General features: G+C 48.6%; 1 protein-coding gene across 1 annotated transcript; it reads left to right on the top strand.

Annotated features, from left to right (window-relative positions):
* The first annotated feature begins 9,506 nt into the window (after positions 1-9,506).
* On the top strand, positions 9,507-11,513 carry LOC133360798 (odorant receptor 131-2-like). The gene is made up of 3 exons (XM_061579675.1): positions 9,507-10,264; positions 10,313-10,316; positions 10,876-11,513. The coding sequence occupies exons 1-3, from the start codon at positions 9,507-9,509 to the stop codon at positions 11,200-11,202; spliced, it is 1,089 nt and encodes a 362-aa protein (XP_061435659.1). The 3' UTR covers positions 11,203-11,513.
* Positions 11,514-12,329: the final 816 nt, after the last annotated feature.

Below are 12,329 nucleotides of genomic sequence, written 5' to 3'. Positions count from 1 at the left end.
AGTCACAATGGCCATGTCAGAGACACTTAACCGATACTGATGATATCCTGTATGTAGGAACCTCGCCTGGTATACACAGGAGGTCGTGGGGTCGATCCCGACCCTGACGCCTGTTGTATATTTGAAGTTTGCGTCTCTCCTCGTGGTCACGTGGTCCTCCGGTTTTTTACCCCCTCCACGTTTAGACTAAACATCACACATTTAGAGTATTTGGCTGCTGCCTTAAATCTCCATGTGATGACGGTGATGATGATTATGATAAGCCACTTCGCTGACCTATAATTTGTCATGGCCAGGTCACTTCAGAAAACAATAAGCTAGATAGCTCATTGGCACCTTACCTGGTCAAATGAAAAATAAAACAAATATTTAAAAATACTTTTTTAAAAGACGCTTTAATGAAATGTACCGTACTAGTAATGGCAGAACTCCACGACTCCAGGAAGTGGCCCCGAAGCTTGCCACAGCCAACGTGAGTTGAGTGTGGACAATTCGACCCAAGCCGAAACAAAACATATAAAAAAGATGGTTTAAAAAATATATATATATATTGTGATAGAATATAGTATTGTCATCAGTAAGACATAAGTATACCAAGTTTGCAGTCGATACGACATTGGGAAGTGGGTTAAAATTGAGTTACGATATTTGAAGATACGACAACAACAACAACAGAGTGACTTAAATAAAAGCGTGCAAAAACACTTTTCAATTCAGCTTAGTTCAGAATCAACAATGCGTTTAGATTTTTGGCTGCAATAAACTTGCACGCGATGAGAGCTCACTTAGGGGCGGCAAGTCGAGGTGGCGTTAGGAATTGCGTGACATCCACTCGTTGCCCACGTGGGATCACAATGGACCCCAAAGCACGCACGTGGATGGGGTAGGCTCCTCGCACAGGCGTCCAAAGACAAAGATCCCCCGCGTAGCCTTAACAGACTGCAAGGGGCAAGTGCTGTAAGCGAGTAGCACCTATGAAGGCCGACCGGCACGGCACACGAGGGGGTGGGTGGCCAACACCACGCCCGGCCGCCTTTGTCTCCCCAGTGGCGATGTTTACACACCGCGCCAGGTACTCATTTGAGGCTGAGGCGACCTAGGGGAGGCCCAGGACCGGTTCAGATAATCGTCACTGGGTGTTGGCCGTGAGTGCAGCGTGCTAACCGCTGCACCACCGCTCCCCACAAATTTCCACCCATCACACACACGCACGCCTCGCCCCCCCTGCATCACTCTGTTGTTGTGTATATATAAGAGCAGATATCGTATGTGAGTATATGCGGTGTGCATTTACAACACAGTTTGGATCCATATTGCATCTGAATGCAACGTTGTACAGAAGCGGTAGAGAGAGAGAGATCTATTAATAAATATATATAAAAATTGTCATAGGTCTAAATGTGAGTTTATGCATTTCTATGCGGGTCTTGTGTGTGTCTGTGTGAGTCAGTGGGTCTCTATGTGAGTCTATGCGTGTCTATGTGAGTCTCTGAGTCCTACTGTTAGTCAATGTATATGTGAGTCTATGCGTGTCTATGTGAGTCTGTGGGTCCTACTGTTAGTCAATGTATCTGTGTGAGTCTATGCGTGTCTACGTGAGTCTCTGGGTCCTACTGTTAGTCAATTTATCTGTGAGTCTATGCGTGTCTATGTGAGTCTCTGGGTCCTAATGTTAGTCAATGTATCTATGTGAGACTATGCGTTTCTACGTGAGTCTCTGGGTCCTACTGTTAGTCAATGTATCTGTGAGTCTATGCGTGTCTATGTGAGTCTCTGGGTCCTACTGTTAGTCAATGTATCTATGTGAGTCTCTGGGTCCTAATGTTAGTCAATGTATCTATGTGAGACTATGCGTTTCTACGTGAGTCTCTGGGTCCTACTGTTAGTCAATGTATCTGTGAGTCTATGCGTGTCTATGTGAGTCTCTGGGTCCTACTGTTAGTCAATGTATCTATGTGAGTCTATGCGTGTCTACGTGAGTCTCTGGGTCCTACTGTTAGTCAATGTATCTGTGAGTCTATGCGTGTCTATGTGAGTCTCTGGGTCCTAATGTTAGTCAATGTATCTATGTGAGACTATGCGTTTCTACGTGAGTCTCTGGGTCCTAATGTTAGTCAATGTATCTATGTGAGTCTATGCGTTTCTATGTGAGTCTGTGGGTCTCTATGTATTTTTATCACCTATGTCAGTCTATGGTTCTCTATGCGAGTCAATGCATTTCCTATCTGAGTCAAGGGATCTCTATGCGAGTATTTGCGTCTCCTATGTGAGTCAGCGGGTCCCTGTGTGAGTCAGCGGGTCTCTGTGTGAGTCAGTGAGTCTCTATGTGAGTCTTTGTGTTCTCCTATGTGAGTGAGTGGGTCTCAATTTCAGTCGGTAGGTCCCTATGGAAGTCATTGCATCTCATGAGTGAGTGGATCTCTGATTGAGTCAGTGAGTTTCTATGTATCTGTGTTCTCCCATTTGAGTCGGTGGGTCTCTATGTGAGTCAGTGGGTCTCCTATGTGAGTCATTGGGTCTCTATGTGAGGCAGTGGGTCTCCTATGTGAGTCATTGGGTCTCTATGTGAGGCAGTGGTCTCCTTTGTTAGTCAGTGCGTCTCTGTGTGAGTCTTGTGTCTCATATGTGAGTCAGTGGGTCTCTATGTGAGTCAGTGGGTCTCTATGTTAGCCTCTGTGTGAGTGTTTGCATCTTCTATGCGAGTCAGTGGGTCTCTACGTGAGTCGGTGGGTCTCTATGTGAGTCTCTGTATGAGTCTTTGAATCTTCTATGTGAGTCAGTAGGTCTCTATGTGAGGCTGTGTGTTCTCCTATGTGAGTCTATGTGTTCTCTATGAGTCTGTATATATCTGTGCGCGTCTTTGGATCTTTATCTGAGTCAATGTGTCTCTGTGAGTCTATGCGTTTATATGCGAGTCTGTGTGTGAGTCTTTGCATCTTCTACGTGAGTCAGTGGGTCTCTATGTGAGTGAATGGGTCTCTATGTGAGACTTTGTGTCTCCTATGTGAGTGAGTGGGTCTCTATGTGAGTCGGTGGGTCTCTATGTGAGGCAGGGGTCTCCTATGTGAGTCAGTAGGTTTCTATGTGAATCTCTGTGTGAGTCTTTGCATCTTCCAGGTGAGTCAGTGGGTCTCTATATGATACTTTGTGTTCTCCTATGTGAGTCTATGCGTTCCATGTCAGTCTATCTATCTGTGCGCGTTTTTGGATCATTATTTGAGTCAATGTGTCTCTGTGAGTCTAAGCGTTTTTACGTGAGTCTGTGTGTCTCCTATGTGAGTGAGTGGGTCTCTATGTGAGGCGTTGTGTCTCCTATGTGAGTGGGTCTCTGTGTGAGTCAGTGAGTTACTATGTGAGTCTTTGTGTTTTCCCATTTGAGTCAGTGGGGTTCTATGTGAGTTAATGGGTCTCAATGTCTCTGTGTGAGTCTTTGCGTCTTCTATGTGAGTCAGTGGGTCTCTATGTGAGTATTTGTGTTCTCCGACGTGAGTCAGTGGGTCTCTATATGAGGCGTTGTGTCTCCTATGTGAGTGAGTTGGTCTATATTTGAGTCGGCGGATTTCTATGTGAGTCATTGCATCTCGTGAGTGAGTGGATCTCTGTGTGAGTCAGTGAGTTTCTATCTATTTGTGTTCTCCCATTTGAGTCAGTGGGTCTCTATGTGAGTCAGTGGGTCTCTATGTGAGTCTTTGTGTTCTCCCATTTGAGTCAGTGGGTCTCAATGTGAGTCAGTGGGTCTCTATGTGAGTCTCTGTGTGAGCCTTTGCATCTTCTATGCGAGTCAGTGGGTCTCTGTGTGAGTCGGTGGGTCTCTATGAGAGACAGGGGTCTCATATGTGAGTCTTTGTGTCTCCTATGCGAGTCAGTGGGTCTCTATGTGAGTCAGGGCATCTCTATGTGAGGCTTTGTGTCTCCTAGATGAGTGAGTGTGTCTCTATTAGTAAGTCGGTAGGTCTATACGTGAGTCTTTGCATCTCTTGACTGAGTGGATCTTTGTGTGAGTCTCTATGTGAGTATTTGTGTGCTCCCATTTGAGTCAGTGGGTCTCTATGTGAGTCAGTGGACCTCTATGTGAGTATCTGTGTGAGTCTTCGTGTCTGAGTCAGTGGGTCTCTATGTGAGTCAGTGGATCTCTATGTGAGTCAGTAGGTCTTTATGCGAATTAGTGGTTCTCTGTGTGACTATTTGCATCCCCTATGTGAGTCAGTGAGCCTCTATGTGAGTCTTTGTGTCTCCTATGTGAGTCGGCGGGTCTCTGTATCACTGGGTCTCTTTGTTAGTCTTTGTGACTCCTATGTGAGTCAGTGAGTCTCTTTGTGTCCCTGGGTCTCTATGTCTTTGCGTCTGCTGTGTCAGTCTTTGCATCACGTATGTGAGCATGTGCGTGTCTGCGTGATTCTCTGTGTCTCTGTGAGTCAATGTCGAGGCCTGCTGGCCACGACGAGAGGGCTTCAGGAGATCGTGTAGTTGTGTGATTCCTCTTCCATTGACGGAGCGCAGGCTACACTGGGTTTATCATACAGTTCATCGTTTGGGTTACATGGCCACAATCATAAAATTGTGGTTTGTGTCTTTAACATATCTGCATGTTCTTCTTGGTTCTTTCGGTAAAGTCACGTAGAAGGGAAGAAATAAAATAATAAAAATAAAACATAATAAAACAATTCTCACGACGTTTCGGCCACAACGCAAGCAGCCGTCCTCAGGTGAAGAATGAGGACGGCTGCTTGCGTTGTGGCCGAAACGTCGTGAGAATTGTTTTATTATGTTTTATTTTTATTATTTTATTACTTCCCTTCTACGTGACTTTACCGAAAGAACCAAGAAGATGAATCCCTGCAGTCACGAAAGCTTTAAATCGAAATATCTGCATGTCTCTGTGTATATATTTGCGTCTCTGTGTATCTCTTTGGGTCTCTGTGGATCTCTATCTTATCCTTCCGCATGGCTGATGTAGACTCAGCAGTAACTACAATTTCACGTTTAGGTGGTCAAACCAGACAACAGCGTCAGGTGCCGCAGAGTAGTGTATCATCACTCTGATGCCTCCTTCGTATTTGTGGATCGGGGCATTGCGTCGTTATACGCTGTTTGCTCTGTTCTGGATGACCACAGTCGCACCACTACTCCTGGAGTTTTTTTTTTTTTTCCATTTGTGCATCAGGTATCCGTATCTGCTGCCATGGTTTGTGCAGTAGATGCGATTTAGAGTAGACCATGAGTTTCTCGGAAGATCAAAACCAGGGATCGTATGCGTTGCGTCTTTTGCAACAAGGTGTTTGTGAGTTATTTGGAGCCCCATTCAGCTTTCCAAGCTTCATCATGATTGAACACGCATTGTTGAAGGTTAAGCACATGGTTGCAAAAGGGGCCTGGCATGACCTCAAGCAATGATGACGAATGTTATGGAGGTCCTGGTGAATGGGAAATGGCGACTGTTTTCCTCGATTTGAAGGACTTCCGGCAGCGTTGCGGCAGATGGGTGGGTAGAGGTGTGGTGACAGCATGGGCAGCCCAGGGTGTTGGGGTCAACTTGAGGATGTCAGTGATACACCACCGCATTGCAGTGCTCAGTTGGACATCAAGTCGGGTGTGAATATTTCTGGTCCGTATTGGTGCATAGTACTCGGCTATAGACTACACAAGGGCCACCGTTGACGTCCGTAGCACTGGGTGATGATGCTCCTCAGCTTGTGCTTACCAGTTGCTGGGCTAGGTTGACCCTTTTTTGGTCTTGGCGGCTATCTTTTTCAGGTGGTCGTGGAAGGTTAGCATACGGTCCGACTTCACTCTGAGATAGGTTGGAGTGCAGTCGTATCGCACAGTAGTGTTGCCGCAGAAAGTCACTTTCAGAGTGTGCTTGGTGCTCCTATTATCAAGATGAAATTGAGTTAATTGTTTCGTGGGGATTTGGCTTGAGTCTCCATTTCCAGAAATATTCCCCCATGGTGTTTAGATCTCGGCTCAGAATGGATTTGTGATGCCATGGCTTCGAAGCCACTCCACAAGCGCCACGACCCCCACCCCCGACCCCCACACTGAGTACACACACGCAGCGCACACACGCAGTGTCCTGGCGTGGGATTTGCTTGGCACAACGGGTTTTAATCCGAAGGATCCCTATAAGGAAAGTCCCACGGTTTCCCGGTGCCAGGGGATTGGCCAACCCTCGCAGGACAATTCACATCGCGGTGCCCCTGAGTTGGCTTAATAGTGTATGGGCGTAAAAATGTTTACCGCGCCAGCCACTCTGAGTCATTCACGACATCGGGAGAAGCTGGGGTGGAAAAAGCGAGAAAGGCAGACGATGAGATCAGGAGAGCACAGCGCCATGACCACCCCCCCGACCCTCGTACCGAAGACACACTCGCAGGGTGTGTATTCGCCAGTCGGGTGTTATTCCGGATTAACGAGGGCGAGTAATGCATTCTTGAGTTACGGAAGGGCTGACAAACGATCGCAGAAGCACCGGACACGGCGATCCATGTAAGGGCAAAAAAGTGGAGAAAGGCCGCGCGGTACGACGTGACCCCGGGCTTTTGAAGTCAAGGGGATAAAAGGGGGGCCCGGGGGCCGTTCAAACAGTTGATCTTCAACATCTTGGCTGCCAAGATCCCGCTGCCGTCCTGCCTTCTTCAGGCGTTCGCAGCATTCATGTGATGCCAGCGAGTGCCCGCTACGAGGCAGTGATAGGCAAGGCTTTCTCGTCCTCTTCCCTCCACCTCTCACGGCGTCCGTGTGACGCCGTGAGTACAGCTACGAGGTACATGGTAGGACGTTAGAGTGACTGAGAATGTAGGCAGCAGTAGGCTAGGCTTTTCTCGCAAGATATTCCCACCGGGTAGTGCCGACTGGGCACCTTACTTTAAGGGATTCTGGTTGGCGCCGAGAATAAAGGTCAGCACAGAGCATTGGCGGTGTGGTGTCTGCGATTTCTATGTGTAGCGGTGGGGGAACGTGCTGCGAGAGTGAACGCAGGGTGCTGTTTGCGGGATCTCTACCACGTTTGCGCGAGTGTATGCGGGCGTGTGTTTTAACCCTGTGTAGCTCCAATGCCAGCAGCACGAGCATGTCCCTCAGAGAGGACGTTAGCATGGGGGGCCCCGTCACTCACGCCCCACCTGCCCAGCGAGGACGGTGGGGTGGACGTCGGGTCCCACAGATTCGATGTCGCTGAAAGCGGAATATAAAACATGTGCATGGCCCGGTTGCTGGCATGCCGCTAGTGTAGACATTGAAGAGCATTGGCGCGAGTTACTGAACCTTGTGGCAATCCATTGTTGAGGAATCGGGTTGAGCTGACTTTGTCACCCATATAGACACGCAGTCGCTTATTGCTCAGCCATCGTCCATATCAGGTGGATTGTTTCGAGGCAGGGAATGGTCCTTGCCAGCTTCAACATCAAGCCCCTTAATCCAGACTCTTATAAAATGATGATAAGTTCACAAAGTCTGCGCCGGTCTTGGATTGTTTCTGGAGTCCGGCCTCAATGTGTGTCGCCAGAGCCAAAACTTGGCCTCAGCAGCTGCGACTAGGCCGGAATTCTGTGCTTGTTATTAAGGGATCACTAATTCACCGACAGGCCTGATTCTCCAGAGGATGCTGCATTCCAGTGGTGTATAGGTCACGCATAGGAGTGATATTGGCCTATAGCTTTCCGAGTCGTCGGTTGGCTCGCCCAGTTTTGGGATTGCAATAATCATCGCCTCGGGTCGCAGTTGCGTTGCTAGTGAGCAGAGTGGAAAGTTGATTGCTGCTTGGGATTTAAAACCAGGTGCAGATCTTCAGCGGACATCCAATCAGCGAGGTATTTTCCGTTGGCCTCATCTACTGCATAGTCACACATAGTATGGTGGCTGTTAAAGTCACCAACGTATAGAATTGGGATTGGTGCACTCGGGAGCGCTGGCTTTGGCTATTTTAACTAAAGGCTTTGTACACGTTTGGTGATGTTCAGCTCCCCTATTTTGATGCTGGTGGTGTAGGTGGCTTCTTTTTCAGTTGGTGGGAAGGCGTAGAGCTCTCCGATGGCGCTCTTTTCGCATATGGCCATGCCATATTTCGTGTGGTAGTGGCGCGTCGTGAGGTTATATCCGTGGATGTGGTAGCGACCGGCATGCAGGGGTCATCCAAGACGTGGGTTTCTTGGAGCGCCATGACATCAATGTTAAGGGTTTTCATTATGGTCGCGAGATACTTGCTCATCACACGGGAGAGTCCCTCAATGTTCATTTGGGGGATCCTTGTCCCAGGGCTTATCTGTGCACGTTGTCGTTGCTCAGGAGACCGGGAAGTCGATGATCGATATATACTCGGTCGCCGCATCGATGGCATTCGTCGTGATTTATTACTTAACAGAGTGGGCTGCGTGAAGGCTGCCATCTTCCACTCCATGTATTTCTATGCATCTGTGTCACTATGTGTGGGTGGAGAGTCACGCAGTCCCCTATGGAGGGGATGGTTGGCAAATGTTTTTACAGAGTCTGGAAGGCCTAGCTAATAAGTGTTGTACTCATCTTCTTGGTTCTTTCGGTAAAGTCACGTAGAAGGGAAGTAATAAAATAATAAAAATAAAACATAATAAAACAATTGTGAGAATTGTTTTATTATGTTTTATTTTTATTATTTTATTACTTCCCTTCTACGTGACTTTACCGAAAGAACCAAGAAGATGAATCCCTGCAGTCACGAAAGCTTTAAATCGAAAAGTGTTGTACTGTAACCGAGCCTATTACTGAGAACCGTGGTCGTGGAGTAACACTAATTGTGGAGTCTGATGATGTTAAGGAGGGGAGAGCCAACTCCCGCTTCCTCCTGTACGTTGTGTCCCACTAGCTGGGCTGCAGTTAGTCAGCTTTCTGAATGTTGTTGTAGGTGGATGGCTCCACATGCTGTGGGTCTTAAGATTTGGGGGGAGTTTTTTGGCTTTAGTCCCCTCTGCAGCAAGGCAAGGTGTTGTACTTACCCCCACCCCCACATACTCCAGTCCCATGTAGCTGAGGCCCGAAGTGAGGGAGTGGTGGTTGGTCACGTTCCCGAAGCTCTCTCCAAATTCGCATCCTGGAAGTTGACCCATCACCCCCCTGTGCAGCTTTTGATTCCGAAGAAGGGAAGGGAAAGTGGGGGGGGGGGAAGGCGGCTGCAAAGGAAGCCAGGTCAGTGCCAGGCCATTTAAGTGGGTTTTATTTTTTAACGTCGCACTGACCACCACTAAAACCGTCATCGAGGTGAAATTGATGTGGTTAATTTTAATCCAGAGCTCGAATTTAGGAGGGAAAAAAGAAAACTCAGCACAGAAAAAACAATTAATGCGGTGTTTGTTGCTGTTTTCGCTGCTGCGCAGTCATTGGTGACGGAGCTGAGGCCATCAGCTCACCATACCCGTGACATCGGTGCCATCGCCGTGGTTGGGCGATACAAAAAAAATAAACTCCCTGACGATTTTTAGCAGTGCCAACTCCGGAGCTCTCCACCTCTGAGCCACTCAAATCCAACCACCTCCGAGATGCAGCAGCGTCTGATGAACACAAGCGACCCAATCAATTCAACGTGGAGCAACGTCACAGGCGTCAACGCCGCCGCCGCTGCCACCATCACTGCCAATTACGCGTACGTCGTCGTCGTCACATTCGTCCAGATATTCGACATTCTCATGACGCTACCGTCCGTTGCCTTCCTCATCGTCACCCTTGTCACCGTCCTGAGCAGCGCCACCCTCCGCGAGAGCTCGCGCTACGTCCTCTTCGTCAACCTCCTCGCGTGTGACAGCTGCTTCCTCCTCCACTCCAACGTGATGGCCACCCTCGTGTGGTGCCGGGCGACCATTGCCTTCGTGCCCTGCTACATGTACATCATACTCGCATCGGTGCTCAACCACGCTGGCGCGATTTTCGTCACCGCCATGTCCGTCGAGCGCTATGTGGCTGTCTGCCACCCGCTGCGCTACCACAGCTGGTTCGGTCCACGTGCCACTCTCCGCGCCATCGCCTGCATCTGGTCTGTGGTGAGCATGTACCCGCTGTTGCAGGTCATCCTGGCCTTCTCCGGTGGAGGCTCCGACGAGCCGAGCCTCAGCCAGACGTCGGTATGCATGCCGAATCAGATCGACATGCTGCTCCACCACGGGACGGCGCTGATCACGCTCCGGGAGCTGGTGAATAGCGTCGTGTTCGTGATGAGCGTCGCCGTGATGCTCTTCACTTACACGCAGATCGTGAGGGCGGCCAGGAAGAGTGCAGCGTCTGGAGGCAGAGGGAGGAGGAGGTGGCGGAGGTAATACTAATTTTTAAATAACAATTTAAATTTGTGAAGCGGCGCGTGTGTGCCCGTAGATCCCACCAATGCACCACCGTGTAAGGAAATGTACGTGTGGTTGGACTTATTTCGCACCATACGTAGCCAACCGTGCTAATCGGAGGTGCGGGAAGCAGGAAATAAACAAAACCTGCAGGGAAAACAGCCAGAACTATAGGGGGATAAAGGCGAGTTTCAAGAGGTGAGTTTTCAAGATAGACTTGAGTACAGCTCACGATTCTGATTGTCTTCTTAGCAGTCTGGGAGTTGCAAAGTGGCAAAATCCCAATCACACCAGGACCAAAACCCTGACCTTGGAATACTGAGAAGGCGATCCAAAGACCTCAGTGACCTCGTTGGGCTAAGCCATTGGAGAGCCTTGTAGTCAGCAGCAGATGAATCTTATAGTCGGCCACTCCATACTTGACTGGTAGTCAGTGCAGAGAGACAAGAGAGTGGGCGTGTGATGATGATGATGGTGTGCCCACAAACGTGATGTGGTGTGCATAAGCACTCTAGCAGCTGCATTCTGAACGAGCTGGAGTCTAACCCAGCGGCACCTCACTCGGAATCCCAAACAGGATGGTGGTGGTGAAGGAGATTTGAACTCCGCGTGCAGGGCACGCAACACGGTGGCTCTCCATGGTCTCCAGCTGGTCCTCTACCTCAGCGCGCTGGGCAACGAGGTCTTCCTGCTGCTCCTCAGCCTCGTGACGAGCAACGTGAAGATAATAACTCTCTGCAGGGTCCTCTTCTACTCGGTGCTCTTCGTGACCTCCCGAATGGTCATTCCGCTCGTCTACGGCCTCAGAGACCAGGAGCTCAGGAGGCAGATGAAGAGGAGGCTGCCGTGCGGCGCTGCAGGGAAAGTGCGGCAAAGTTTGACGCATGGTCCAGCGATGTCCTGATGGTGGTGGCAGAGGGAGGACAGAGAGATATGGGGGGAAGAGGAGGGATAAGGAGGGTGGTACCAAGTCGTCGTCTTGCTCTATTTAAGGCCAGAAGCAGGTGGATGGCTTCACTATTCTGGCAATTCGCCCAATGATGCTGGATGCAATTACCAGCGAAACGTCGTCTTCAAATTGTAAATGTTGTGGATTTACTCTCCAACACACAAACTGTGGGCTGCAGTAGTATACTACACTATGCTAGTAACTAATTGGCGCGTTATTTACGTGACCATTACCGCCTGTATCGTGTGATGGAGGGTTACGACACATTTATACTTAAAGCGACCTAACCCAAAAACCTTTTATGAACACATTGAGTTGCAGGACTCTTTCTCTGGCGGTTACCAGGAGAAAACTCACGTGTATGAGGGCACAACGTTATATCCCCGTACAGATGGAAACAGGTTAGTGCACTCGACGGGTCGTGGTTTGGGAAATCGACTGAGGTTTGAGAGGACAAAACACGACACTTTGTTACAGTCTGTGCCCTATAATGCATGTTGTTTTCATAACGTAAATTGGATATAACACGATGAATGTATTATAGGCGCTCTATGAAATACAAATCGAGGGCGGGGCTATGCACGACAAATAATCCCTGGTGGGCAGTGTGGAACTGTTGTTCCTACCTGTAAAAGTTGTATAGTCTCGTTTAGATGCCACTGGTTTTTCATGTGCTGCAGATGTAGATGCTACTGGTTCTTCATGTTCTTTAGCTGTATATGCCACTGGTTCGTCATGTTACATCTGCATGAAAAACGGACAGATTTGTTTGTATCTCTGAAAGTTCGTAAGTCAAATGTTCTTAAGTAGAGTTCCTGTACCTCACAATTAACCCCTTCCCCCCTGGTATGATGACGTACATGGATGTACGTGAACCTCTATTTTACTGTGAAATGTCTTGGTGACTACAAGGAATTGTACGACGGTCACAAACTGCATTACTAAGGAAGAACTAAGGGTGGAACAAAACCCTAAATGACGCAGGTTAATTCCATAACCTATTTTTATTACACGCTTTCTATGAACTCACTCTGTTGTTGTTGTATCCTCAAATCTTGTAACTCCATTTTAACCCACTTCCC

The sequence above is a fragment of the Lethenteron reissneri genome, chromosome 69 (genome assembly GCF_015708825.2).
Source record: "Lethenteron reissneri isolate LAM-NWPU_2019-01 chromosome 69, ASM1570882v1, whole genome shotgun sequence".
Classification (NCBI taxonomy): domain Eukaryota; kingdom Metazoa; phylum Chordata; class Hyperoartia; order Petromyzontiformes; family Petromyzontidae; genus Lethenteron; species Lethenteron reissneri.
Note: the sequence above shows the minus strand (reverse complement) of the source record. Positions and strands in the feature narration are given on the sequence as shown.

Excerpts from the sequence above, each read along its gene's own strand:
- LOC133360798 (XM_061579675.1), top strand. The coding sequence starts at position 9,507 with ATGCAGCAGCGTCTGATGAACACAAGCGACCCAATCAATTCAACGTGG.